A 24834-nucleotide genomic window follows, 5' to 3' on the forward strand; every position below is an offset into this window, starting at 1 on the left:
TAAGTCGTAAGATTGCTACTCTATAATTTGGCAATCGCGCTGTCATGAAAATAGGGTCGGTATCGATGACATTTGCGTGTGCGACTACCATAATTATCCTAAATAAGTTTTTTTTCGATTGCAATGTCGAGGTTCTCGATAATTTTTAATAGATTTTCTTGGTTCTCTCTTTTTTTAATCATTAAAGGCCAATTATACATTACGAGGATAAGTACAGTTTTATCTGAGCGTCTCGTAAATCTCGGGAAGGATATCGCACAGTGAGAAACACAACTAGCAATAAATCATTTGGAATTTTTTCGATCTTATAATATCGCAAGGAATTGTTGCAACATATAAAATGTATTCGAAAAATTGAACGACGGCCGACTTTACAGTCATGAAATTACCAGATAACGCAATACTACCATCGTATATGTTTTCATGATAGAGTACTGATGCATAGAGGCGATGAAATCATGCGTTCTAGCAACTCTATTCAAAGACATTACTGCGAAGATAAAAAAAGAAAAAAAGGAAAGAATACGTGTATGTGTCAGAAAGAGAGAAAGAGAGAGAGAGAGAGAGAGAGAGAGCTATTAATAAAACTTTAAAGATGAGCAGTACAATGGGTCTCTGTTGAAATAGCTTGCGTAAAGTAAACGATCTTAAGTATTTGCAAAATCTTTTAGAGGGGTCATGCAGTATTGAGATGTAAGAAAAAGCGTGAGATATACATTCGGCGAAATTGCTAAGATGATGATAATTTGAGAATTTATAATACAATATATATAATCTTTTTTTATAACGAAAGATTTCTCTTAATTTTTCTTCTAATAATGCATGGATTGATGAATATTTATAGGCAATTAATTGTATACACGTTCGATTACACGAATAAATAGAATTTGATTTCAAATAGATATTAGAGTAAAAATAATCGTGTATTTAAATTTATTTGCAACCGTGCGCAAAACAGATATTTAATCGCATATTTTCGCGCTCGTAGACTTGCTGATCGTGAATTATTCAAGCGTTACACCCAATAGTATAATAATAGTAAAAAAATCTCTATATATGTTTTTTTTGTTGCGGAAATTTCTTCTCCACTTTGTTACATATAATTTGCTATCTACTAGGAAAACATACGTAATCAGTTGACAATTAACGAGACCGACACGCGAATGTTAATCATCACGAGAAAATGAATGTTGCGCGATTTCCTATTGCTGCAAGTAAGTTCCTTGAAACCACGGGATATACCTTCCCTGAATGCCCGTCATTGGTCAATAAACTCGTGGTTCGCACGTCGCAGCAGACAGAGCAAACTCATTTTACACGAGAGGTGTATGACTTCCTTGGCGAACCGGTACTCGCGAGCTCTTCGGATCGACGTGACATAGAAACGCATCGAGGAGGAAGAGAAGAGTTCCTAGTAACACACATTTGAATATATCCTAGCATATATGTTTTTAAATATTGCATCTTAAACATTAGAAATTCAAGGGGATGAAATTAAAATGTCTGTTTCTCTAATCAAGATTTTTTTTGCTACTTTGCGTTTAGAAATTATTATATTATTTATTTTTAATGAATTTTTAATGAGCAATATTAATAAAAGTTTAATTAAAAGGAAAAAATTAATTAAGCTTGAAAGAAATATAGAAAAAAATCAAAATGTTATACCTCTCTCACTTTCACCATGCGTGCAAGACTTAATGCTTATTTGCGATAAGATAAATTACTTCCACAAATTTAATTAGGCTTGAGTTTTGCTTAGTTTCTAACTACATTAATCTTGAAAATAATCAAGTTTTTATGTGCACTTTTTTTCTCACTGTTTAACAAGTTTTAGATATAAGTGGTTTGAAGACTTCTCCTTTTCAGGATCATTAAGATATTACGTATTGTTAATTAAATTTGTGTTATTTAATCAGTGTTTATTTTCCATCTATTATAATATTATGAAACAGCAATAAATACACAAAATTGTAGCGTTATTGATAATAATCTTACTACAAATTATCGCAAGTAGACTGTAAAATATAAGCATCAAAGTGTTCATAATCATTTGCGTTGCATTAAACTTGAAGCAATGATGTTGGTTGTGTCACTGACCGTGAATGCTGGTAACACAATCCATTGTTAAGAACCACATGAATACATAATTGCTCATTAATATTGCAGCTCTTAAAACCATTCTCTTGTACTTTGCTCTATATATATATATATATATATATATATATATGTGTGTGTGTGTGTGTGTGTGTGTGTGTGTGTGTGTATGATAATATACATGCGTATACATTTCTTACATGAATTTTACTTTTAATAAAGTTGATGAAATTTACTTAATGCAAAGATTGAATCAGCTATTGCAAGAAGATCATAAGTAAATAGGAAAAAAACTTGCGAAAAGAGAGGCTTGTTTATTTTTAAACTTTTTGTTTTGCAAATATTCTTAGAAATTAAATGTGTGTGCATAGTTTAAACATATTTTTTTTTTTTGCTTAGCCGCGATATGTACTCTAAATTTATAATATAATACTTCTTAATTACGAATAGATTTTGCAATTTGCACCAACAAGATGCGGATCAGTGAACTATAATAATATATATGATATATTTCCTCTCAAGTTTATCTATCATCGATATGTGATGGAATGTTGAGATAATGTGATCTTAGAATGTATAACATGCAATTATTCAAATTGTACATTATTGAAACGTACCGACAAGGAAGAGAGTGAAAACAGACATTATATCTACAATGAACATATCTACAACGAACTTGTCATAAGCGGACATGAAGAAATAGAGCGAGAAAAAGGAAATAATTAAATCAATGAGTTTATCTCACTCTATGTGATTAAACATTCTTTGAAGTATTCAAAATAAATTATAAAAATTATATTGAACAAGCATGATTAGAATCAGACACAAAAAGAAGAAAATTGCACGTAAGATAAAAAAGAAAAAGAAAACTGAAATTAAAAGAACATAAAAATAAGATATTATGCGAAAGAAAAAGCATCTAATGCTATTACAATAAATAAATTTACAAGTATTATAAATAAATATTAAATAAAATACACACGTATATATGCGCACATAAAATTAGTAGAAACATAAAATAAAAATTAAATAGATATTATCGCGAAAAATGAAAGCGAAGATTTATGTATGAAGAAAATTATCATGATCCATTAGATGTTTTTCTTGATTCAGATAATACTGATGCAACTTGCATTGGGAGGATGCGACAGAATCTAAATTGATAATCTTGTTCAAGAAGGAAAAAGAGAAACAGAGAGATCGGGATTGAGACAAGTGCATGTCGGGAAAAGTGAAACAGCGAAGAAGCACGTGTTGCAACAGTAAGTGAAACTGCAGTCGGACCATTATGGACCCTTGATGGGCAATAGAATCGTACGTGTGATGTATGTACGCGAGATGCGGTCGCGTGTACAAATACGTACATGAATGCTCTAAAACGAACGGGTTGAGAGGAGAAGGAAAAAAGGGAGGGAGCATGATGCGTCGTTAAAAGGACAAATCGGTTGGCGGTGGCACATTTCGCAAAGCGAATTTATTGACAGTCATTTGCATGATCCTGAAGCAATTGTCGGTTTCACAAAGTCGGTCGTTCATTCTAGAAAACGTATATATATATCTGTATATATGTGACGGTGGCGTAGGGAATATATAGCTCTTTGGCGGTTTATTATGTAAAACCTGTCGGGTCGATAATTCATGTGTCAATGAAGCGTAATGTGAGACATCGATAATAGGAGGATGTCTGACTGCATGTTGCAAACTGGCATTTCATTGTACCCTTTTCGTATACGCGATAATAACGAGAATAATTGGATGTAGTTGCGCAAAGTGCTGGCGATTATTATTATTTCCAGTTTTAATTTTGCATTTTGAACGATTGAGAAAACGAGTTAGAGAAAAATGTGTCATTTGAATTAATGTATAAAACATTTAGCCATTACACATACACGCAGAAAGTAATTGAAAACATTTGTAAATTCTTGCAAAATGAATAGAATAAAAGTATATTCTTACGTTGACCGACTGCAAATCCGTGCAAATTAATTGTCGTTTAATCAAAACGATCTTTTTTTAATTTTTTATTTATTTTCGAAAATTACCTTTGGTTTTCGCGATTTATGTTAGTGTCAATTATTCAATATCAATATCAATTATTTGATTCGCCTCACCATGAAACCAAACTAATGAAACAATATATCGACCATGCGGAAAATTCAGCAAAAACATTCGGTAAAACGTGATAAAAACGCGAAATGCGTATCTAATTTAAATGTAATATTTTACACATAAATTAATATAATATATATAGGAAAGTATATACCATAACACATATCTATATAAAACTTGTTTAAACAAAAGTTTATATAATTAGATGAAAATTTTTTATATTTTGCATTTTGAAGTTAGAATTATTTTTGCGACATTACTTTTTATGTTTATAAATTATAGGCTTGTTTGATCTTAGGAATGATTGCTTACATTAATAATCAGGAACTATTTCACAGTTTGCGGTTTACTTAATATAGCAGTTTACTTAATATCGAAAACTATAAGACGAAAAAGGAGACATTAAATTAAATTGTATGTAACAACTGAGGAGAAGTCTCTAAACTGTTAAGTTCGTAAATTAAGTTGAATGAATGGCTATTTTGACGATAGCGTCGAGAAACCGGTCATCTAAAATGTCCTAAAATGACAGATGTTATGTAAGAGCAGTTTAACGACATTGCATCCAATGTCCTATTATACAATTGATGTAATGTTCGGTTTGACGAAAGCTCGCGCGATTTTACGATTTTCGTAAGCCGCAACTCTTCTTTCCTCGACGAGCAATAATATAAGATAGACGCGAGTTTAGCAATCACGAGAAAAATTCGGATTATGCTGAAAGATATAACGTTATACACGTGATGATTTTTTCGCTTCAATAGCGATACATTATTTGAGTTATTCATTCAGTCGGATGAATTAAAATAAAATGAAGAGAGATTTATCAACTACTGATTGAATATCATATTTTTACATTAAACGGTGTAAGAGAACCTGCAGAGTAGTTAAATCATCATGTTTGAAGTGTATGAATAAGAACATACAAAGTTGTATGTGAAAACTACACTGTTAATACATAGCTAAGAAGAAAACTATTACGAAACATCGTGCAATTATGAAGAAATCGATTCCTTGAAAATTGAGGATACAATCAGCATAAATTGAAACTGAAATACGAAGTGTTTCGATTAGAGCGCGCTTTACTAATGATTTATCATTGCGCATCATCGAAAAGAAAAAGAAAATGTAAATGTGGAAATATAACGTGGAAAATATATTTTTTAAGCATTTGTATAAAACTTCAAACATTGGGTTTTAAAGCTTCGGTAATGTTCAAGAAATAATCTTAAATATTTTTGAAAGATTAAAAAAAAAAATTGTAATTTTATAAACAGCAAAATACTTTCGGTATTTATTTATTCTAATAGTTTCGTTTTTCATATTTATATAATTATTTGACAAATTGTATTTAGTTACATTATAGTTTTACTAAATAATAATATAATCAATGATTATATCTCTCACGAAATACGAGTGAGAATAATTGTTCTTAGAAGCTGTGTGTAATTAATTGGAAAAATTATGCCAAACTCTTTATCCTTGTTTGTGACTATGAGCAACCGTATTCTCGCTACGTGATTTAGTAGACAATCTGCATATTTCACAGACGGTTGGACCATGAAAAAAGTGGTTGAGGATAAGGAGGAAATATGGCGACGCCTTCCTATCGTCTGCGTTGCACACGTATATTTAGGATAGCTTCTTCTAACGAGGGATCGTTCGTGCGTGATGAAGTCATATTAGTCGTTGTCGAACCGCTAGTCATAATTACACGTTGGGTTTCCGTCTTTTTTCTTTTTTTCGGTCTTTACTCTCACTCTCCCAGTGAAAAGTCCGGTCTATGATCTATCATTCATCGCGCGCACTTCTACTTGATTCTTATAGCGAAAGTTGAAAAGGCGGTTGCGTTTTGTCGAGACAGATAATGACACCAAAAACATTAATAATCAGAAGCAGTCGAACGCGCACATTGGACAGGTATGAAAGTGTGTCGACACTTGATGGAAAATTGTATTTGAGCACGAAGAAATGTGGTATTATTAAATTATAGTAATTATGTAGGAAAGATAAGAAGGATAATATATATATATATATATATATATATATATATATATATATATAATAACATATAATAATAATATATAAAATAACAATATATAATACCATAATATAATATATCATAATAAATGAAATACACGAAATAGGTTTTATACTCTTCAATGGATGTCTCATTTTATTTTTTAGGGGAAGTAAAATTATTGACGTAGAAAGTTTACAAAATATATATTATTTGCCTAATTAATTAAAACAAAATATATTTTTTAAAACATTTTTATATCTCTCTAGAAAGTTTGAAAGAAATTACTCGTTTAGGAGGAAAGGATGCTGCGGTGTGTTAAAAGATTGTCACGCCTAGACCGATCGATGCAATCCATGGTCGAATCAATTTGCCGCGGATTAATACGATGACGGAAGAAAGAAACAAGTTTAACATGATTGGCATCCGTCATGCCAAGTGTTCGCGATTGCATATGCTTTTCTAACGATGTAACTCATTGCCATTGAGCAATGCCAAATGGCAATTCGATCTGTCATTAGAGGCTGCGAAAATGAGCAGGTTCTTCCTGTCTCTTTTTTCTTTTATTTTTTTTTCTTTTATTGTGACCACATTGGATCATATCAGACGTGTGCGAACCGGTTCGTATGCAGATTTATCGGAGGAATGTAGATTTCAGCAATCGGCAAACCGCGCATCTTGCGCAAGAAAATTCCATGCTGTTCGATTAGGGCTTCGCGACTTTAATGACGATATAAAAGTGGGATTTTCTTTTTATGACAAATTGCGAATTTTTCTTCGGTAAATTTTGCTTGCGAATGAAAACGGCACAGATGTGATGCTTGTAACAAAATTTGACGATTTGTCTATGCGATGTGATTTGCATACAAAATTCCTGAAACTTACATGTATTTATGCACTTTATTTAACTTGAAAACAGATGCATAAACATTTTAAACAAGTATTATTGACAATAAAAATTTTATGTATAAAATATATACATATATATCGATTTAATTATAAAATATATACATATATATTTTATACAGAGATTTTTGAATATATACATATATGTGTTGGCAAGAATATATTTAAATATACTTATATATATTATAAGTCCTTGAAATGAGAATTTAATATTTATAAAATGAAATGATATTTTCAGCTAACTTTCTACAATGAATATCAGCGCGCCGCCGACGATCGACAGGATGTCGAATACGATCTACAACAATTCAGCAGTACGAGTTTGGCACTTTTTATTCCATGATTTATCTGGTAAATTTACACTAGATTAAATGTGATAAAAGAATTGTAAGATTTTTTAAAGGGAAGAACTATGACAACAACGCAAGCTATATAATTACATTTTACTACTCGTGGTGTGATTATATCTTTTTTACATCCCTTTTCGTCGTTGCATACAACCTTTAAATTCGAACTAAATTGTATTACAGAATCATAAATACTGTATAATGCATGTAGTTATATCATTAATTTTATTTACTTTAGCACTCTTTATTTTCAACTTTCAATACGCAACCTATAGGATAATGTAATATTTCTTTTGAACTTATTAATCTTGTATCAAGTACACACATATTACAATAGATAGTTATGGAAATTTAATTCAGAGGTAGTAGAATCAATATCATCATGCAATTACATTATTTGTAAGTAGCATTAAAAAACAAAGAATGTGCTTTGTAATGTGTATGTCGATTACTTATATAATAATAAAAAAAGAGAAATATTTGAAAGAACAATAATTCAGGTTTTTGCCCTCTTTTACAGAAACTTTTTAATTTTGAAATTTAATTATATTAATAATATAATTTAAATTTTTTTAAATTTATACTGGAATAATTTAAAATTTATTTTAATTTATACTGGAATAATATATAAAAAGGTTACATTGATATCCACATATTGGAGGCAAAATGAAGATTGTTATTCGATTTCTAATTGCTATTTCCTTCTTTTCAGATCCTCGAACTAGAGACTGGTTTCTTATATCGTCACCCATACCGGGCATGAGTATCATATTTGGCTATCTTTATTTCGTATTATCATGGGGACCGAAATACATGGAACATCGAAAGCCATACAAATTAAAAAATACTCTAGTCGTTTACAATTTTCTACAGATAATTATTAGCACGTGGTTGTTTTGGGAAGGCCTAACCGGCGCATGGCTCAGTGAACACTACAATTGGAGATGTGAACCGGTGGACTTTTCGTATAATCCTCGCGCTCTGAGAGTACGTAAATGTGTCGCATTCTAATTAACAATATAATTAATAAATTTCTTAAATTGTTGCGTTAATTAAGTTACAATCGCGATTCACTTTCGAAAATACGTTCGCACTTTACATGTCTTTGATGATACTTTGAAGGATTATTGCACACTTATCGCTTTGTGATTTTTTTTCACGCAACAAGTAAAGCGTTCTGCATAGATAAGTGTAGCATTGTGTTCCACATAGATAAGTATGAAATACACGTATCTATCTAGAACGCAAAGTTTACGAACATGCACAGGAATATTGCAATCAAATTTTTCTAGCGTAACCATCGATGGAAGCGGAACGGTTGAAATTAATTATATCTTTTTTGCGCTTCTCTGCGCACAATGTTTGTTGTAGGTCGCAAGAGGTGTTTACTTTTATTTTCTGGCGAAACTCACGGAGCTCCTCGACACGGTGTTCTTCGTATTGCGCAAGAAGGAAAAGCAAATCACGTTTCTTCATATGTACCATCATACTGTGATGCCAATGATATCGTGGGGCGCTACGAAATATTATCCCGGAGGCCACGGTATTTTTATAGGTAAGGATTAATATAACATAACTTAACATAACTCGAGCTTTTATTCTCTTCTGATGGCGTTATCTCCAGTATCATTCGTTTTTCACAGTTTTAACAATCAAGAATCATACGTACTGACTCGATACGTATTCGCTTGCAGGAATCATTAATAGCTTTGTGCACATCATCATGTACACTTATTATTTACTGGCAGCGTTGCTTCCTCATCGCCTGTCTCAGCGGTACCTCTGGTGGAAGAAGTATATTACCACTTTGCAAATGGTAAGAAATAATCAAATAAAAGTATTACTAAAATTTGCTTTCAAAATTTCGATTTTCGATTTTAATAATTGCTTTTATTCAACATCTGCTGTTGATTTGAGCGGTTCCATCATATATTTATAAACAATGTTAATTCGATAATTTTTTTTTGATCAATAGACTCAATTCTGTCTGGCCTTTCTGCACAACCTCCAATTATTGTTCTACGACTGCGACTATCCGAAATTTTCGCTAGCTTTCGTCTTGCCGAATGCGGTGTTCTTCTATTTCCTGTTCTCGGATTTCTACAATAATGCTTACGCCCCGAAGAAGGAAAGCAACGGCGCAACACCGTCGATCCAGAACTCGGCCAGAGCGAACGGCGTCGCGGAGAAAGTGAGCAACGACGAGATACTAAACGGAAAAGGGAAAACCGAGTAATCGGAAACGGCAAGGAGGAAGAAAATGACGCGACCGCAATGAGACAGCCACTATCATTCTGCTCTTTTACTTGAATCGCAACTGCAGTCTATCCCGTTAATTTTGCCGACATGGCAGAACCGTAAAAAACGTTCAGTGCCGCTGAAAAGGAGAATTCAACGCGCACAACGTGAAATAAATTGTAACGAAGAGATGGCCACAGACATCAGTGCAGATAGAATACATTCAATTATTAAGCAATTGAATTTTTAAGCTTCCTTTTTTTACAAATTAAGCGATTCGTCTATTGCGCATATTTTATTTTGCATCTTCTTATCTTTAGCGCATTCTTACATTTATAGCAAAATTGTATTTTGACAGTTAAGTCAATGTCGAAACTTCTATATTTAATTAGGGTGTGTGTAGGATATTTTAACTATCACACATATTCATTTCATATATGATTTGAGTAAATTATGCAAACTTTATCATTTCTTGTCTATTTATGTGTAATTATTTATATCAAATTTACAGTTTAAAATATTACAACATATATGTATATGCAACTATTGCGTATATATATATTTTAATATAGCTCAAATTGAATAATATATTGACTTCAATTAGATTCGCTCAATTAAAATCTCTTCCATGTAGTAGTTTCAAACGGGAAATACTATTGTGAGAGTTCTATGTGTTCACTTTCGTTGTAATCTTTAAATATTCATTCATGCTTTTATTATAGCTGTGTATAGAATATACTCTGTTTGAGCGTGATAATCTTGATAATTTTGGCAAGATACAATTCAAAAATCAAAAATTATGTTTTTCATGTTTGAAAATGAAGATTTTTTGTTGAAATATTAATAATAATAAGTAAATTATATGACTTGTTTCTTCGAAATGTACGAAAGAACATTTTATTTCATTTATTTTTGTTATATCTTCGTCGCAGATAATCTATCTATTATCTAATTGCGAATCATAGATATTATAAAAAAATGATAAATATTATAACATTTTGTGCTACGTCAAGCTCATTCTTTTCGCAGAATGTACGATATGTATTATGTTATTTTAAGAAAAGCAATGTTGTTTTTACATAGCAACAGCTAGAGATCAATCATTTCATAGATCTCGAGAAATTAATAAAACATTACATAATATATGTCGAAAAAATATATTCACACATATTTAAAAAAAGCCTTGCTATTGTCATAATCTTCGCTTTTGAGACATCGGTTTACTAACTTTATGTGCAGCATGTATTCATTGACAACGTTTATAAGATTATGTAGGCTTAATTGTGATTATATAATTGCGAATTGAATTGCGGTTTTAGATCGCGAGGAGAATACGAACAGAAACGCAGAAATGTGGATCACTGTGATGGCGAGCTAATACTTTTGTTATAAATGACGTATCTAATGCGATTAATCATTTAAAGCTAATCACGGCACTAAATGTATGGTACTAAGGAATATCGCGTGTCCTAAGTATACAATTTTGCGATAGTTATTTAACGAATATTATAAATCGTATCAATATCAATCGTTCATGGGTGCTAATGAAAAGTTATAGAAAGATATTCAAAAGAGCATATTTCAAAAATTCATTTGAATTATAGAGAAATCAATAATTAATTATATCAATATATGGACATAATATACAACCATTTAATTAAAATATGTCAATCAAAAGCGCTTTTAAAAGCTTCAGTAATGTTATCTTTTGCCGTTATATACATGATGTACGATACAATGCAATGATGTAGTATAATGTATAAAGATATTATATTCTTTATTATATTATATCTTTATATTATATTATCTTATAAGAAGATAGTTCTTTGAGAAAGATGTAAAGTAAAATATAAGTTTTAATATAAAGTGCAATTTGTAAAGTTTTAGCTATTTATGAAGTTACAAATTTTACGTGTATTGAACACTGCCAAATTTATTCTGAATTCATAAAATTTTAAGAAATTTTAAATTTATCTTGAGTTTCTTGATTAATATAAACATTGGTTGAAAAAAATTTTAATTCTATTCTATCTAAAAATTTAGAGAATATTTTCATTAGGAGTGATTATTGTAGCTATTCGTACATAATGTAAGTATATGCGTACACGAGCAAAACACTTTGAAATTATAACTTTCGAAATTACGCGTTAAATGTGTTCGGAACAAGTCAATAATCAAATCTATATATCAAATGTAGGCATATTAGGAACAAAAAATATACAATGAATACATGACATAAGTGTCATTTTTTGAATAGAATAATATGGTAATGTAGATACAATGTTAAAATCGATTAAAAACCTTAATTGTCAATTAAACGAAACGTATATACGAAAAAAGAACTTTAAAGGTATTGCTTTTTTTATTATATTTTTTAAATAAAACTGTACATAATATTTAGTATTGCATATTGCAACAATTAAATATCTAGAAAATTTCTCGTCGTTTATTTAAAGAGTAAAGGTGTTTATAGTTTTGTAACTTGACTTTTCTCAGTTCCACCAATATGTGTTTTGCCTTTCTGTCTGTCAGAGTAAATGTGTTTATAGTTTTGTGACTTGACTTTTCTCAGTTCCACCAATATGTGTTTTGCCTTTCTGTCTGTCAGAGTAAATATGCTTATAGTTTTGTGACTTGACTTTTCTTAGTTCAACCAATATGTGTTTTCTGTTTGCTAGAAATATTTTTTCCAAATTTCGATCATTTATTCTTTTTTCAACGAAAAATCGACTATTTTCACAAATATTATTTTAAAAAATTTTAATTATAAATTTTTCAGAATTATTTATCAAACTAATATGTTTATTACTTAAAAATATTTAATAAACTATTATTATTTATATTATATGAAATGTTTATAAAAAAGTTTCTTTTATATTGTTTAAATAATCTTGATAGATAAATGCGTGTCTGTGAGTGCTATGACTATTCTATTATTCATTCTATTTGTTCGAATTTTATTACATAACTTAAATACTAAATTTAAAATAAAGCTTCTTTTATTTAGAAAATAAAAACAATATCAGATGCGCGGAAGAGAAACGTTGATAGCTAAAATAATGAATCCAAAGAAAATGGCTTTAAGCTTGCTTGATAATTGCTATGAGTATCCCGTGGTAAGTATACCACGATTACTTCCTTTATCTTCTTTTGTCTAATTTTACATACCGATGCTTTAATAATGCTTTTGTATCTAGAGATACGGACAATAAAATATATATAGGTTTTAAGGTTTATCGGAGCACGTCTTATTTTTTGGAGATATTAAAATGGAACTTCTAATGTAAATAACTATCAATTTTATATATTTTTTTCTAATTTAAATAGTCTTTCAAGTGGTCTATCTTTGAAGAATCACAATTTCAGATTTGTGAATCAATTGCTCAAAAACTTCGATCAAAAATCTCGCGATCTCGAACGAATGGGTGGATTATTATGTCAATCGCATTTTTGTATCATATAATGTATAATTTTTGTTGTAGAATAAAAAAAGTGTGTATCACTAATACGATATTAACGCCGTGGTAATCTTTGATTTTACCTTTGAACAATCACGAAACTTTATCTTTGCTTATAAGAATTTTAATAATTTATATATGTATAAATTTATGTATGTATAATTTTTAATTTAATTACTTCAATTTCTTCAGTATCTTACACTTATATGTTATATGTAGCTATATTATTAATAAATAAAACTTTGCATATATATAAATATATATATATATATATATATATATATTATGCATTTATATTTAATTAATTTATATAATTTCAACAATGTATATGTATATTTAAGCAGTAAGCACACTAAATGACTTTATTTTGATGTCAAATAATGTGCATTTGTTACCTGAATAGAGAAATTACAAAACACAATTTAATTTTGCAGAAATTTAAAAATTTTAAATATGTATAATATTATATACATGTAAATTTTAAGTACATGTTTAGAATTTTTGCTATACATATATGTATGTACAAATATTTAAAATTTTATATATAATTTTATATATATTTTATATGTATAATTAAACGTGTATTCTACTTTTCAATGTTAATAACTTTTTCTTTATATTTTACATTTTGAATCTGATCTTTGATGTGTATCTATATGTATAACATAATAATTATAGAAATATTTTAGAAGTAAAATATTTGTAATGCTGATAAGTTTTATATTTTGACATAAACGCAGAATCTAATAATAATATAGAAATCATGAGTCCGACTAAAAAAACTTGATATTGCATTTAGAAGTTTTTTCCTTCGTGAAATAATGCAATGTTTTTAATTTGATTTAGAAAGTTTTAACGTCGGAAAATTGGTTTATTACACTTCGCACATTTTGTTTCAGACAATAAATTGAATCCGAGTGAATGTTGTTTTTTTTTCTCTTTATTTCTTTTTAATTCTTCTAAAACAGATTGAGTTTTGATATACATACAATGTCAAATAATAACTAAATCTAGAAAACAATCGTTTCGAGGATTAAATATAAAATCTTTGTAATTGTATTACTAATAAATTACAAAGTTGCAAGCATTTTGATCGCTTTCACATTTTGATATTTTTATTTACATAACATTTTTCATTGTAAAAACAAATGATACAAATATACAAGATTGCTGCACTGGGAGTTGCAGTTATCTTCTTACATATTTTGTCAGAATATATCTTATTAATATTTCATTAAAATCTATTTATTATTTAAAACTTTAGATATAAGTACATTCGAATTCGAATTTTTTATTGACTATTTGCGAGATTAATTTTCTAATTATTATTAGGCTGTTTTCGTTTTATACGCTTTTCGATAAAAGTCGCTGAACAAATAAATAAAAATTGTCACATTTGTTACAAAGAAGTAGGACAAAGCCTTCGGTAATCGGCAATCCATGACCAATGTTAATAGTAGATAGAATAACATTAATACGAATTGCAGCTGAAAAAATAGAAGACAAAAATTTCCATTATTAAATCTGATTTATGTAAACAATGCTTTTGCATATTTTTTTATTAAACAGCATTTATTGAGCAGTTATTATAATACATATATTCTTGTAGAAATTTATCACTAGTATGGCTAATTAATCACTTATTTCGAGTACTTAAAATACTGATTATACAGTAATTTAAGTACTTGAAATAAATGATCAAGTACTCGAAATAAGTGATAAATTGGCGTTACTAGTGATAAATTTCTATAAGGATATTCAGCAGTATAAATATTAGCATTATTTAAATATTAATTAAAAGAATTAATAAAAAGATATAAAATAATTTTTTCTAAAATATATAATACTACAAATTCTATTATTATTAAAAATGTTAAAATTTTTTAAATAGATATATTGATAAGATGATCTATAAGATCAATGACATGTCGTATACTGCTGAATAATTGTAAATTACTCTTTGGCAATTTACAATTAATAAAACATTAAATTTGAGAGATAATTACCAGTTGAATCTTAGTCATATATTTTTTCCACCAGAGATATTTTCTGTATTTGGAACCAAGTGCCGCGACGAAATAATAACTGTACATAATAATGTGGACCACGGAATTCAAGAATCCTACGACAATACCTTGTTCGCCAGGTAAAAATTTTAAGTAACACCATGACCAAATGGCCATTGAAGAGTGGTGATAAACATGAAGAAAAGTCACCTGGTTTTGCTTCTTCCTCAAAATGAAGAATATCTTTAAAAAAAAATATATTAGGAGTTACATTAAATTTTAAAAATCTTTTTTTCTATTTTATCCTAATGTTATAATACGTGATATTTTTGAGATAACGTGTGTGAAGAAAAGAACGTTTTTAAAGACAATCTATTTTTACAAGTACTGATATATAATTAAGACAATGTATGAAATTGACAAATACTTATTGACAGTCGACTTAACAAAGCGCTTCATCCGTATTTCAAAATACAGTTGGTTACGACTGCTTTTGTCGGTTAAATGACGAAACAATGGTGTACTTTTAAACAATAACGGCAGCACGATACAAATGCTACTGTATTGTCTTACGAAATCCTTATGAATCAACTAATACATATTAAACACTAAATTATTATAATTAATTAGTTAATTTTATTTTTATATATATTTACTTACTGTGTCGAGAAGTTCAATCATTTTTGCGAAGAAATACCACCATGCCAATCGTGATATCTATCCGAAACATATATATGATTATTGTTAAAAAATGTGTTTATATTATTTACTAATGTGTTTTTGCTTAACTGTGAAAATTGTTAAAATTTAATCAAATAATTTACAATTATTGACAATTACGAAAAAATTCCTACCACTGCTTGTTTGTGTTTTATTTCTGCATCAGGTAAATGCAAATTGCATCCGTGAAAAGTGAATAAATCTTTAATATCGACTTGTCGTGTCTGAAATCGGTGAGTTATACAGATTATTATATATGTACTAAATCTTATTATATTTAAATTTGTTATGCATTTAATCAAAGAGATACGGAATTATAACAGAAGACTTACCAAACTTGCCAGCCAGATACTGAAGAGCACTTGAAACGCATTATATAAAATCATAACGGTATTCAGCTGAAAGGCTGGCTTTTTCTCCATCATTTTTGGTCCAACCTTCAAGACGTATATTAAATATACGCCGACAATACATAATACAGGTCCCGGAGATCCCATTAAAGGCCATGTGTCTATTACTGGATCTGTCATAAAAGAAAGATTCATTTATTTTTTGGAAAAGTCATAAAACGCGTCGAAAATTTCTAATTAATAGCAATTGTACAATAGATAATTAGTTAATGTATAAACAAATTCTTTTATCAATTTTAAATTATTTTTAAAATTAATTGGATTATCAAATTTAAAATATTTATTATTTTACTTAAATAACAAGTGTAATTTTACATATTTTATAATTATTTATATATATACATGTGTCTGTTAGAGAATTGAACTGAAACCGATATCTCTCTCCAGATAATGAACATAGATTCTGTTTGGATTATTTATGAATTATTAAAATACAAATATCAATTCATTTATTCATTTATTTATACGCTATTCATAAATTATAATTTTAGTTTAAATCAGATAATCGAAGTGATGTAAATATATGATAATATATGCGTTGGAAAAATGCAATTAATATAAATATAAAATATTTATGATGAATATTAATTAAATGAATAATAATAGTTTTTTTTGTATAAATGTATGAATTTTTTTGGATAAATCCGAGTTAAAAACTAATTTATCAAATTGAATTTTTCTATTTAAAAATAAAGTGAGATACTATATGCAAATGATGTAATATGATGATTACATTACGCTTATCTAACAATTTAGTTATATACCTGGGATATCCAAAAAAAATGGGTGTTTAAATATATTTAAAATAGAAAATACAAAATAATTGTAAATCTTTCCATTTACAAATGCAAAATGTAAAATGCTCTTCATACATTTATTTAAAATACGAAATGGAAAATAGATATTTCTTAATGATTTTTTAAAATAAATATTTTTGAATAGTTTTTTTAAAAAACAAATATTATATATACACACTATATATATATATATATATATATATATATATATATATACATATATATATACATATATATATTATAACATATATTATATTTAGATATATTTGCAAGAATTTAAGATAACAAATTGATTTTTTTGGACAAGTGTAATTAAAATTGTCCAAATTGCATCCATATTTGTGAAGATACTTTACAAAATTGTTTTTCTTTTGTTTTTTGCAAATACGAAATTTATACAATTAATTATGTAAACAAGATATTATAATACTACAAAAGAAATTTGATGTAAGCACACTGAATATCATTAATGTTTTCATAATTACATAAAATTGTTATGTAAATAATTATAGAACTATAAAGTTTTAATATAATTGACCGTTTAAGATAGTTCATTTATGTTATCTTGTTTAAAAGAATTTTGTTTGAAAAGAATACTGTTTCAAAAAATTAGTTACTTTTATAGTGTTAATAAGCTCACCTTTAATATTTTTCACAGCTTCATTATAATTACTAACTACGTCTCGTATAAGACTAGCCATGTCGGTGATGTAATGTGCTCAGATGTAGGGAATCTGAAATATGAATATAAAAACGTACTTATTAAATTTTTATATTTATCATGTACGGTTTAGTTTTAAAGGTTTCTTTTTACTTCATTATTGTCGACACTTACAGAATTAAAAAGAAAATGTAAAAAGAAATTATTAATAATAAAGTGAAAAACTCTGATACATGATATATATAAATGTAAAATTTTCTATGTAGGAAATAGGAAATAAGAACGCAGAATATTTTATTCAATAAATATGTCTTAAATTTTTCTTTAATTGATTTGAACATTTTTCTTTTTCTTTAAACCATATCTTTCAACAGATCAAAAAAATTTGCATTTACTTTTTCTTTTCTTTATATATTTTTAATATGAAAATTTCATGTAAAGTAAAAATTAAAATTAATTTTTCACTATTTTATAATAAAAAATGTGTCTCAGTATATATATTATAGATTTAATGAATATGTTCAAAATATTTTAAGTTAGTAGGCAAAATATTTTAAGTTCGCTTTTTACGTGGATATAAAATATTATTTCTCAATACATAAATTTCATAAGTGCGATATATCTATATCTAATTAAATATTTTGTCTTATCACATAAATCGCACACAGAATGGTTTGTAACATTATTAATATTGATCATTATCAGTAATGCAAACAAAAAAATAATGTATTATTTATCATATTTATTTATTTTATAACATTAACTTATAAGAACACCATTATAAATGGCTAAAGTAACTCTTATTGTGTTAAAATTTCAACAAACATAAGAATAAATAATCGATACAAATGTCTCACAGATTTTTACTCGTGTTCACAACAGAGAAATTCACATTTATTCGTAGCATACTCACTTTTTCTTTAACGAGCACTGAATTGTCTTGTTATTATTTCTCAAACTTTGAAATGCAGGAACTTTTGGTACTCGTGGTCTTTGCTCAAAATCAACACATTAAAATAAGAAGAGGAACGGATAAACTTCGATATACGATTTGCTTCACGAGCGTCTCGCTGCTCGTCGATATACGATGAGAAGAGAGACACGTCCTACGAAAAACTGATCGCCCACTTGTGGTGAGCGCCCGTCAAGAGGATCACCGTTCGACAAATGTATCCTCCGATCCCCACCGCACTTGTTGATTTTCGTCACTTCCGATAACAGCAATAAGTAGCTGATGATAAGGAACAAAAAAATAAAAAAGTAAGTAGACGCAAAAAGTATAGCTCTATATTTGGTGGCTGTCGACTGCGAACTGATAAAATAAGGAAAGGAAAAGAAGAAAGGAAACACATGTGAATATATGGGACACGATGATCCTTGGGAGACGTGAAAGCAGTAGAAAGATGGGAGTGGAAGAACGTGCCAGAGGAAAGGAGAACACGGAAAGAATTTGCGAGAATGACCGCGAAAATATATGTCACGTTAAACGTGCAAATAATACGAGCCACAAGTCTACGTTACATATCCTTATCATCTATCAATGGCCTTAATTATTGTAATTATTGTAATTATTGTAATTATTGTAATTATTGTAATTGTTGTATATAAGTGTCACGATAAAAATAATGTAATGCTCGTATTATTTGCACGTTTAACGTAACATATATTTTCACGGTCATTTTCGCAAATTCTTTCCGTAATATATAAATATATTATCTATAAAATTTAATATATAATTTAAAAATTAAAAATTTTCTTAATTTTTTTTCAACATTAATCATTTTTCACTGGCGACTTCAATTTATTTAAAGAGTTTATTAATCATTCTTGTTATATCTGTTAATTTAGATTTTTAGATCATATTTTAATAAAATTTTTGTAATTTTTATTATTAAAATATTTTGTGATTTTTATTATTAGTCATTGAATCATCAATATAATAAAATTTGCTCAAAATTTCATTGTTTGGGAAAATGCATGTAAAGATTAATAATCTATTCTGTAATTATTTTATATACATATAATATGTAATATTTTATATATTCTTTATTACATACTTTATTATATAATCATATTGTTATATAATTATATTGTTATGTATTCTTTAGATGAAATAAGATACGTGATTTTATTTAATAATATTTAAATTTATTTTGAACAAATTGCTATTGTTAACAAATGCGTTTTCGAAGTCCTCCACTTACCTCATATGAATAGAACCTGTCGATGTAATCCAACGCTGTCTCGCGCACGAATGTTACCGATTTTGCTTTTCACTTTTAAAAAAAGTGCCAGCGATCGTCTTCTTGTGACATATTGTGGGTGCTTCCGTTATTTGGATTTACATAAATTCGAATATCTGATTGTTCGATGAAAGGTCACCTTGAAATCGAAAAAAGAAATAACAATACAGGTCATCGTATACTCCTGATTGAATAAAAAATCTATCTATGACTTTCTTTTATGCAAATTAGTTCATTTTCATGCCTACGTCACAGAAAATTTCAATCGTATTCCTACGAATTAAATATTTGTTTATCATGTATTTAACCGGAATAAGCAAGATATACCCGTATGTGGAAAAAACGTGAAAAAGAGTTAAGAGAAACATTTGAGAAATGATAATGATGCAGATAATGATGTAACTTATTCGTAACTACGTTTTGTGGTTTTCTTCATAACTTCAACTTTAAAATATGGAACAAATCTTTATATAATCAACTTTATGGCTGTAAATAATGTATTATAATTTTTAGAAATAAAATTTATAAATTTTAAAGTTTATAAATTTCTTATAATATTGTACATATATATGTATAATATTGTAAATAAATAATGTGTGTGTCTATATGCATGCTTCAAATATTTTAATTTCAGTAAAACCGGGAAATAAATAAAAAGAGAGAGAGAGAGAGAGAGAGAGAGAAAGAGAGAAAAACATTAATTATTTAACGAAAAAAATGAGAGATTCAAATATTTAAGCGGATTTTTTAGTCAGTTTGTCCGGAATAAGCAAGTTAAGTAGAGAGAGAGACAGAGAAAAAGAAAGAAGAAAAAGAGGAAGAGAAACAAACAGATTTTGATTTGCAAAACTAGAATTCTTGTAATTTGATATAATTACTGACATAATTTTCAAAATCTATATAATTCTGTAATTGAAATGAGGGAATAAATATACATATATAGATAAAATATTAGTCATATGTTTTGCATGTTATATTACTTATAATTTTATAAGTATTTAAAAGTTACGGATATTAAATTTATTAAAGTAAACAATATTTAAACTACTGATAAGAAAAAACAATAATGTTAAATTATATAATAATTCTTATACTAATAAAAGAAAAAATATAATATAGTTTATAAAGGCAATTTACATGTCTCGATCATCATAATAATAACACATGTAGCTTATTTACAGGTAGACGTGATATAAATCGTTAATCGTCTAATTAATTATTGTTTACAGTTGATGTTAATAGCGCTAAAATAGCAAAAAGTACATATATGTGTATATGTTACTATTATTAAATAATTAGTTTGTTATTTAATAAATACGTTTAAAAGTTTAATAATCTCTTTGGAGAAATATAGATATATTATAACTTTTATTTTATATTTATATCATTAGTGTTTTGCATTTATTCTAAATTCTATATGTATTGCTTTTTAATGCAAGATGTGCATAAATGTGATTCTTTGATTAATTTTATGTTTCTTAATCAAAATTTTATTGAGTATTTTTTTATTGCTTTATTGTTTACAAATTAATGATGCTTTCAACTTTTACTAGCGAAAAATTTCAAAATTAAAGAATGTCACTATTTAATGCGGGCAAGCATATTTGTAATTTTCATGACGAAAGTCCAGAATCTATGCCAGTAGTTTCCGCTTTGATTTGCGAACAATTGGCCAACGTAAGTATAACTTAATTAATCAACTAATGAGAACGCTACAATTATCGTTAGACGAAGATATATTGTAGTTCACAACAAGGAAATATCGTATTCTGACATTAGACTGCGATTTGTTGTAATTGGAAAATAGATAGAACCGTAGTTTATGTGTCAATGTTTATACAGAAGAATGAAAGCATGACTAATGACACCGTTAGATGATGGCGCCAACGGCATATTTTACTATTGCTAATACTGTACATTCAAGAATATATCAGCTGGACGTTAATGATGAATGTATCGTATAACAAGTTATAAAATGCCTCTAGAAGTTTCTGTGTTACCCAAATAAATGTCACATAAATGGTAAAATGACACAATTATATATGTATTTATTTTGTATATATTTAGTTATTCAAGTACGTTATTCAGTTAACATAAAAAGCAATAAAAATGATATAAATAATAGAAATAAGATTATTTTATAATTAGTTGTTATGTAGCAAAAAATATTTTATCGCTATGATTATTTGGCAAATATATTCTAATAATTATAAGAAAAATTTCAATAATCTAAAAAGTTTATGATACTAAATAACTTATCAATAACAAAATTAGGTAAAACATGCGAGATTTTAAATAAAATTATTGTAACTAATTTTTCATTAAATTAAAATATACATATATATTGCAAGAATATATATTCTTAAAATTTTTAATTTTAGATAGTCAGGAAATTGCGGACAGTTAAAAGTCACGAATTCTGTATCTCATAAACTGAATAACGGGAAAGTGTCGTAAAATTCTTTTGCACATCACGCAATCTAACTTTAACGAGCTGACAAATATTTATTGTTCGTTAGAAACGAGTCTGTGTACGCGAACCAGTCGGCAAATGGTCATACGTTAAATAATTACGATGACTATCAGGCTAATAAGAGACGTGAGTGCCTGGAAGTGTTACAAATACTGATCTGGAATATTCGATCTTATTTTCCATTATTTTTAACTAAGAAGTAAGTTAACGATCTACAGCAGGGAAGTAGGATTATGTACTCTTTATAGTGGGTTAAGTGGTCGATATATGTATATACCTTTAACAGGTTTGCGATGAACTCATTGTCAGATTTACGTGTTAAAGATAATGCGGATAAAGCTACGTCGCATTCTTACTAAAGCAATCTGCAATTTCATAAAAATCGAAGAAAAAAATTTAAAAGAGTCGAGAAAAATATACCTATTTATTACATTCAAGTTTTGAAAATTTATCAAATTTTTTGTTTTTTGCGAGCTCTTGCAACACAGTCACAAACTTATAAGACAAAAAGTGAAAAATAATCTTCTATTATTCTATTGTAACAAAATTAGATTTATATCTATTTTTATTTATTTTAGTCTCGTGTTTTTACATGATTACAATTAATATTACAGATTCAGAGATTGCAAATAAAAATTCATCAAACCTTTTATTTTTTGTGAACTCTTACAACATAATCATAAATAAGCTATAAAAAGAATTTTTATGATTTTACTGTTGGGTTTTTACGATTATGATTGATATGGCTGTAATCTCAAGCTGCTATTGAAAATATTGTTAAAAAGTATATATATATATATATATATATATATATATATATATATTTTTTTAACTTTAAAAGAATATATAATATATTCTTGTATTAGTATTTATTGATTAAAAATCGTCAATTATGTAATGTAAATGCATATAATTGTGTTGAGAATAAAAAAAAAAGAAACATTTATTCATCATAGATTTATTTTATCTTTTAAAATTTTTATTTCAATGTGTTTAAAAATTTTAGCTTTATAATTCTAAAAATAAAAATATTAATATATGTTAATACGAAATCCATTCACATCGTGATATACTAATATATACAATATGTTAAAAATATTTAAAATAGTTTTTTCACTTCAGTTTACTATTGATTAAAAATGTCCAAGAAATATAATTGCTTTATTCTCTTATAGATCGTTGTGTTTATTAATTGTTATTGACCAAATAATTTCTAAAAAAAATTAGTTTAATTCGATGCTTCTTGTATCGAATTTGCTGCGCATTTTATAATTTTTGTATAGAAATAATCTTTATAAAAATATTTTATGAAATATGATAACAACTTAAGATACTTCAAATATATACTTTTTTCATAAAAAGAAATAAAACACATTTAGTCGTCCATTTATTCGATTGTGAAGCTACATTGCGGAAACAGAAATTTCGGTGACCGTTATGGGTTAATCTTAAAGTCGTGGACCAAGATTAAATATAACGGCATTTGATAACAAAAGTGGAACTCGCTATGGATATATCTGCTTCTTTCGGTACTTCCCCACCTTGTTTTTCCTTTTCCTCTCACTCGTCCCCGTTCGGGATGTGCTCAAGAAAAGTAGGTCGTTGGCAGCTCATACACGGTCACGGCTACAATTAATTATTTGACTTGATTGACTGGATAACAAAATCAAAAAACCAGTATTAGTGCGAGATTATCGGTCATACGAGAAATGGGTAGGTCACAGAAGAAAAGAAAAACAAAGAAAGAGAACAAGACGGTATAAATCAATATTAAGGAAGTAGTCCACAAAAAATATAAGGACTTTTTATATTGTTAAACAAACTGCAAGCATGTATTGAAGTCATTATTTTAAAGCAAATCTTCTATATCACTAGAATAAAACACAAGCGTGTGCCACACACGTTGTAACTTTTTACTTATGTAGAACGTAAACTCTATACTATAAATATAACACAAAATTTATTTATCAGAAATCCATAAAAAAACAAACGTTGTTTTTCCGACTAATAATTCGCGCTAATCGAACAAATATATTTCTTTTCTTTTGATATCATTTTTCTTTTTGTTCTCATTTTCTTTAATTGATGAGACATTGTTTGCTATATATGTATAAAATAATTATTAACTTTTTTAGTCTTTAATAAATTCAATTATATGTATATATTATATGCATAATTATATGTTTTACATAATAATATGTTTTACATGAGTTCTTGATTTATAATATATATAATACATAACTTGTTGATAATTGCAATATTAAAAGTTTATTATTAAAATAATACCCAACTCACAATTTCTAATATTTGTATAATATTAATAATAAAAAAAAAACATTATAATATAATAGT

At 27.6% G+C, this 24834-nt stretch overlaps 2 protein-coding genes across 4 annotated transcripts in view; one reads left to right on the plus strand and one right to left on the minus strand.

The window, feature by feature from the left end:
• Positions 1-13231, plus strand: part of sit (stuck in traffic) — a 63826-nt gene extending 50595 nt beyond the window's left edge. For both annotated transcript variants that reach the window (XM_029312251.2, XM_029312250.2), the window contains 5 exons: positions 7368-7480; positions 8189-8463; positions 8848-9031; positions 9171-9292; positions 9452-13231. In XM_029312251.2, coding sequence (XP_029168084.1) covers positions 7381-7480; positions 8189-8463; positions 8848-9031; positions 9171-9292; positions 9452-9712 — 942 coding nt within the window. In that variant the 5' untranslated portion in view covers positions 7368-7380 and the 3' untranslated portion in view covers positions 9713-13231. The remainder of the gene's footprint in view (positions 1-7367; positions 7481-8188; positions 8464-8847; positions 9032-9170; positions 9293-9451) is intronic.
• An 875-nt stretch (positions 13232-14106) lies between these two features.
• bond (elongation of very long chain fatty acid james bond protein) lies at positions 14107-24606 on the minus strand. Of its 2 annotated transcripts, XM_029312254.2 has the most exons (9): positions 24024-24606; positions 19971-20148; positions 18680-18997; positions 17746-17839; positions 16231-16421; positions 16033-16122; positions 15839-15895; positions 15179-15421; positions 14107-14659 (listed from the first exon to the last, which is right to left on the minus strand). In XM_029312254.2, exons 4-9 carry the CDS (start codon positions 17804-17806, stop codon positions 14501-14503), a joined length of 801 nt encoding a protein of 266 aa, XP_029168087.2. In that variant the 5' UTR covers positions 17807-17839; positions 18680-18997; positions 19971-20148; positions 24024-24606; the 3' UTR covers positions 14107-14500. The 2 variants fall into 2 exon arrangements, with proteins under 2 accessions (XP_029168087.2, XP_085337339.1); XM_085481213.1 differs by lacking the exons at positions 19971-20148; positions 24024-24606 and having other exon boundaries at positions 18680-19337.
• Between the last annotated feature and the right edge of the window lie 228 nt (positions 24607-24834).

The sequence above is a fragment of the Nylanderia fulva genome, unplaced genomic scaffold (assembly GCF_048542155.1).
Source record: "Nylanderia fulva isolate GAGA-0341 unplaced genomic scaffold, ASM4854215v1 Scaffold17, whole genome shotgun sequence".
NCBI lineage: Eukaryota > Metazoa > Arthropoda > Insecta > Hymenoptera > Formicidae > Nylanderia > Nylanderia fulva.

Excerpts from the sequence above, each read along its gene's own strand:
- bond (XM_029312254.2), bottom strand. The coding sequence starts at position 17,806 with ATGGCTAGTCTTATACGAGACGTAGTTAGTAATTATAATGAAGCTGTG. Across the intron at positions 16,422-17,745 it reads AGCTGTGAAAAATATTAAAG|ATCCAGTAATAGACACATGG; the intron begins GTGAGCTTATTA and ends CTTTTATGACAG. Across the intron at positions 16,123-16,230 it reads GTATCTGGCTGGCAAGTTTG|ACACGACAAGTCGATATTAA; the intron begins GTAAGTCTTCTG and ends CACCGATTTCAG.